Source organism: Chrysochloris asiatica, unplaced genomic scaffold (genome assembly GCF_000296735.1).
Source record: "Chrysochloris asiatica unplaced genomic scaffold, ChrAsi1.0 scaffold00111, whole genome shotgun sequence".
NCBI lineage: Eukaryota > Metazoa > Chordata > Mammalia > Afrosoricida > Chrysochloridae > Chrysochloris > Chrysochloris asiatica.
The window spans coordinates 5,246,671-5,252,670 of NW_006408629.1; the positions used below are offsets into that span (position 1 = coordinate 5,246,671).

The window sequence follows — 6,000 nt, forward strand, 5'->3', positions numbered from 1 at the left end:
GGAGCAGCTAGTGCGTTTGACCCACTGACCTTTTAGTTAGCAGCTGAGCACTTTAAACACTGTGGTTTTCGCTTTAGGATATCAGATGTGTTACTGGTGTTTACAAAAATTAAAATAAAATAAACTTAAAGGGGAAAAAATTACTGATGGATTGCTGTATGCAGCACTAGGTATGTTCCTTGCTGTTGCTGCTGTTGTTAAGTGTCATTAAGTAGATTTGGACGCATAGTGAGGAACAGCTGGTGAGCTTGAACCACCAACCTTTGCAGTTCAAACCAACTTTGCAGCCCAACGCATTAACCCACAGCGCCACACCAGATATTGCTTTAAATTGATCTTATTTGAAAGAGGGGCTCCTAAATCAGCAGTACCATAAGTCTAATTTTGTAACTATAATCAGATTCACTATTTTCACTCTTCTTTTTTCTCTCCTTTTGACAACTACTGCCATGGATAATGACATCCGGCCTTAATCTTGTAGTCATTGGACTTAATAAAGCCTGTAAATTGGTATTGAATGCCAATGCGAAGATTTAGAAGGTCACTGTCAGTGTTACCAAACATTTGCCTGACTGCTATCATTAGTCCTACCCATAGAAGGAAATTTCTAGAAGTCAATATGTTATGACCAGGAAATTCATGACTACCTACTCTTCTCCATTTGGATAAATATAAAGTCTCATCAGTTAATATAAAAAACTATAGATTATTAGTTATTATAATGCCAGTCAGTGACTGTGATGTATTTTAATAGTTTATAAATAACAAAAGGAACCCTGGTGGCACAGTGGATAAGGGCTCAACTGCTAACCAGAAGGTCAGAGGTTTAAATCCATTAACTTCTGTGAGGGAGAGAAGACTTGGCAATCTTCTCCCATCAAGATTACAACCTAGGGAACCCTATGGGGTAGCTTTCTGTTGCTATGAGTTGGAACCGACTAGACTTACACAACAAAAACAATACCAATAAATAACAAATGCTTACTTGTACTAAGCTTGATGCTAAGCACTTTATAGTAGATGGTAACTCATTAAATTTTCTAAACAACTCTTAGCAGCCTGGTATCATCTGAAAAAATGAGCTTTGAAAAAACCCCTCATATGATCCACTTATGGATTCCAAAGCCTGAGCTCTGTATCACTACCATGTAGTAGTGAAAGTAACCATATCATTACTTTCAGGCAAAAAGTTGTATTAGTATTTGCTAGTGTGTATGAAAATATTTAAAGAAATGGAGAAATTGTACGTGGGTGCTTTAAAAAAAAAAAAAGGCTACCTTTATAATCTACAACATCTGAACTGGAATTCCTTTTTTTAATATCATGTAATTCTATACTTAAAGATTAATTTTAAGACAGGAGAATATTTAAATATATAAGAGACCCTTAAAAGTCTTTGCAATACCACAAATCACTTAGCTCTTGGTGACAAACCTATGAGAAGGCTGACATTTTCATACAGAAACAGCTGGGTGTGTTTATAGCTCGAGTGTGATATGCCCCAGTTACCCTCTGGGATTCTTACATTGCTAGATGAAAAATGTGTACCTTTTTGACAATCAGGTACACAGAAAGCAATAAAAAGCCTTTTATATCCATTAATTCCTTCTTAATTTAATCTCCGTGCCCAATCCATTTATAAAATGCTCCAAGCTATCCACCAGATACCTGTTTGCACACTGAAAGGGACTGAAACTAAATTCTCTTGGGTTTAACTACCACCCTTTTAATCAGAAACCTTAAGATGGTGACTAAACAAGTATAATGTTCCTGTGTATCAGTCAGGCTCAAATTTTACTAAGACAAGGAACTTCTAAAAACCCAGTTTCTAATGGAATACTTAACTTTTTCTATACTTAGCAATGTTCACATGAAATCAGCTAAATTATTGCCCATTGCTGCCTCTCTGACAGTATTTTGTTATTGCTGTTATATGTATTGGTGATTTTATCATTGTGAATGTATTTCATGGAATTCTTTAGTAAAAGAAAAACATCGCCTTACCACTCAGTGCTCAATTTTCTTGCTTTCAACAATTGGCGTTCAATCCAGTTGGGCTTTTGCTGCTCGATGCTCTGTATGACCTTTTGGGTCATTTGATTAGGGCTACTTGTCGGCTCTCTCATGATGCTTTCCAAACACACACAGATTAAACCGAGTTTCTCTTTACTCCATCTGTCAAGGGAGGCACCTGTTAAAAGTTCCACAGTGTTTCCATCCTCAAATATCCGACATATAATTACAATCAAGTTCCAGACAAGCAGGCCAGCTTTCTTCAATTCAACAAAGTTTTTTGACATTTTTCTCTCAGACAGAAAAAAGAAGTATTTAATTGGGGGAGGCAAACATGCAATCACCGTAGGTAACTTGCTGATTACAATAGATACTGCCTGAGAAGCAAGCCTTGTGCCTGGGGAAGAAAAGAAAGAAAAGGTATGATTAATATTAGCATTTGCGTTCTATCACTGGGTTGTTTTGAGTGTTGTGTGAGGATGTCTAATTTTTTGTATGGAGAAAATTGTCAAGAAGAGCAAGTGCTTGACATCTTCCGACAGAACTCTACTAGGGTTCTCTACAGTACTGCCTAACATTCTCCAAAATCTAAATCAAAGAAGTGCCAAGCATGCTTTTCTTTTCTACAAGTGAAGATTAGAATATTTGTGTTATTATTAATATTATTATTTATTAAAGCCACAGATTTGAACAGCCAAATGTTCTCCTAGTTGACAAATGCTGGACCGCTTTGATACTTTTGAAGCCCTCAAGCCTTTCTTCTCTTCCCTTGGAATCCAAAAGAATCATCATTACTCTTCTCAGGGACTGGTTCCTCCTCTTCCTTTATTTCTTTACCCAAACATCACCTCTTCAGAGAGCTTTACCTGACCACCACATCTAAAGCAGTTCTTCCACACCCTTCCTATCTCAGTTCCCAGTCCCTCTATTATGGGATCCTTTTTTCTCGCCTTTATTATTACTTGTGGTTGCTAAGTGCCATTGAATCAGATCTGACTCATAGCGACTCTCTACAGGGTTTCCAGGGAGCAACTGGTGGACTTGAACCATCAACCTTGTGGTTAGCAGTCCAGCAATGCCACACCAGGGCTCGTTAGCATAATCTAATAAGTTTCTCCTTGATTTGTTCATTACCATTCATCCTCCACGAGAATTCAAGTTCTGCAAGGGCACTACTGTTTCTCTAGCACTCTGTATCTGTATATAATAGTTGTTCAAGAAATATTTTATTGAATAAATGTGTTGATACATTGGCTCTTGTTTATCTCTATCACTCCTCTTTACTTCTTGGTGGTGGTGATGTGCTGTGGAGTCAGTTCCAACTCATAGCGACCCTGTACAGGGTTTTCAAGGCTGTAAATCTTTACGGGAGCAGAATGCCTCATCTTTCTCCCCTGGAACAGCTGGTACTTTTGGACTGCTGACCTTGCAGTTCACAGCCTGATTCGTAACCACTACGCTACCAGAGCGCCTTTTATAGGCCATGCTAATTTCACTTTTTATTAACTTTTTTGTTCTCCTTGTTTTAGTTGTCAGGTGCTGTCAAATTGGTTTCAATTTATAGCAACCCTACAACATACTCATAATTGTTTTCCTTACTTGGTGTTTTGTTTAAGAAGGCTTTACTATTTATTCCTTTCTAAATCAGGGTTTCTTAACCTTAACACTATTCACATTTTGGGCAACATAATTATTTGCTGGAAATGGGGAGCTGTCCTGTGCATCGTAAGATATTTTGTGATATCCCTGGCATCTACCCACTAAATGTTAATAGCTTACTCCCAATTGTGACAATCAAAAATATCTCCATACAATGTATGGCATATATTATAAGATGTTCCCTGGGCACAAAATTGTCTCTAATTTAAAAAAACACTCTTTTAAATGATTCTAGAATCTTTAGTCCAGGTCTCTGTTAGATATTCTACTTCTCTGTCCTGGTCATCATTAACTCAATGTGGTGGTGGTTATGTGTCGTGGAGTCGGTTCTGACTCATAGCAACTCTGTATAGGGTTTCCAAGGGTGTAAATCTTTACGGGAGCAGAAAGTCTCATTTTTATCCACAGAACCGCTGGTAGTTTCGAACTGCTGACTTTGAGGTTAGCAGCCCGATTCGTAACCACTATGCTATCAGAGGGCCTTATAACGAAAACTAAATTGTCTTTTTTTAAACTGGCTTGCCTTCTTAGTTTTCCTTCTTTCTTCTTTTTCTCCTTCCCTTCATCTCTCCTTTCTTTCTCTGTGTCCCTTTCTTCTTTCCTCCCCCTTACTTCCTCTTATCTCCTTCATACCTTATCTCCTTCATACCTAAGCAATGACCTTCATTTCTGACGTCCTCTCCTACGTACCAAAACCTTAGTTATAGACCTAGTTCAAGCCCTTCCTCAGTTCAAGCCCTTCTTCATGGCACTATATGAAGTTGTTGTTGTTAGGTGCCATCTAGTTGGTGCCGACTCATAGCGACCTTATGCACAGCAGAACGAAACACTGCCCAAGCCCGGGCCAACCACACTATTGTTGCCATGGTTGAGTCCACTGATGCTGCCACTTGGCCAATCCATCTCGCGGGGGTCATCCTCTTTTTCTCTGACCCTCCACCTTACCAAACATGAGCTCCTTCTCCAGCGACTGTTATCTCCTAACAATATGTCCAAAGTATGAGAGACGAAGTTTGGCCATCTTGGCCTTCAAGGAGCATTCTGGCTGCACTTCTTCCAATACAGATTGGTTGGTTCTATGGGCAGCCCATAGCACTTTCAATGTTCTCCTCCAACACCATAACTCAAAAGAATCAATTCTTCTATGGTCTTCCTTATTTACTGTCCAACTTTCACATGTACATGAGGTTATTGAAAATACCATGGCTTGGGTCTGGCACACCTTAGTCCTCAGGCTGACATCTTTGCTTTTCAACACTTTAAAAAATCTTGTGCCGCAGATTTGCCTAATGCAACACGTCCTTTGATTTCTTGACTGCAGCTTCCATGAGTGTTGATAGCTGATCCAAGAAGAATGAAGTTCTTGACAACTTCCATCTTTTCTCCGTTGATAAGAATGTTGTTTATTATCCAGTGGTGAGGATTTTTGTTTTCTTGACATTGAGATGCAATCCATACCAAAGGCTGTGGTCTTTGAACTTCACCAGTAAATATTTTAAGTCCTCTTCACTTTCAGCAAGCAAGGTTGTATCATCTGCATATCGCAAGTTGTTAATGAGTCTTCCTCCTAATGCCACGTTTTTCTTTATATAAACCAGCTTCTCAGATTATTTGCTCAGTATACAGGTTGAATAAGTATGGTGAAAGAATACAACCCTGTTGTACACCTTTCTTAATTTTAAACCATCCAGTGTTCCCATGTTCTGTTCAAACAACTGCCTCTTGGTCCAGATACAGATTCCTCATGAGCAGAATTAAGTGTTGCAGAATACTCATACTTCGCAATATTGTCCATAGCTTGTCATGATCCACACAATCGAAACCCTTTGCATAGTCAATAAAGAACAAGTAAACAACTTTCTGATATTCTCTGCTTTCAGCCAAGATCCATTGGACATCAGCAATGATATCCCTCATTCCACAGCCTCTTCCAAATCCAACTTGAACCCCTGGATGCTCTCTGTCAATAGTATGCTTGCAGCCATTTCTGTATTACCTTTAGTAAAACTTTACTCGCATGGAATATCAAAGAGATTGTCAGATGATTTCTGCATTCCGTTGGGTCATCTCTCTTTGGAATGGGCACAAATATGGATTTCTTCCAATCAGTCAGCCAGATAGTTGTCTTCCAAATTTCTTGGCCGAGATGAGTGAGTATAGGTAGTATTGTCCTACTATTCTAATTCATCCCCAAACTCAGGAGATGCAAGCCCCTCCCCTGCAATGTTATATCAAATTCATATATTCTAACTTTCATTACCCAATTCCTCTGGTACAATTGTTTGAGGTTCTCTCCATTTTTACAACATCAGTCTGCATACCCTTACA

The 6,000-nt window shown here is 38.8% G+C and overlaps 1 protein-coding gene across 1 annotated transcript in view; it reads right to left on the bottom strand.

The window, feature by feature from the left end:
• KIAA0825 (KIAA0825 ortholog) overlaps positions 1-6,000 on the bottom strand; it is a 645,731-nt gene that overhangs the window by 405,338 nt on the left and 234,393 nt on the right. Inside the window, exon 15 of the mRNA XM_006867876.1 lies at positions 2,005-2,410. Within this exon, the coding sequence (XP_006867938.1) occupies positions 2,005-2,410 (406 nt within the window). The remainder of the gene's footprint in view (positions 1-2,004; positions 2,411-6,000) is intronic.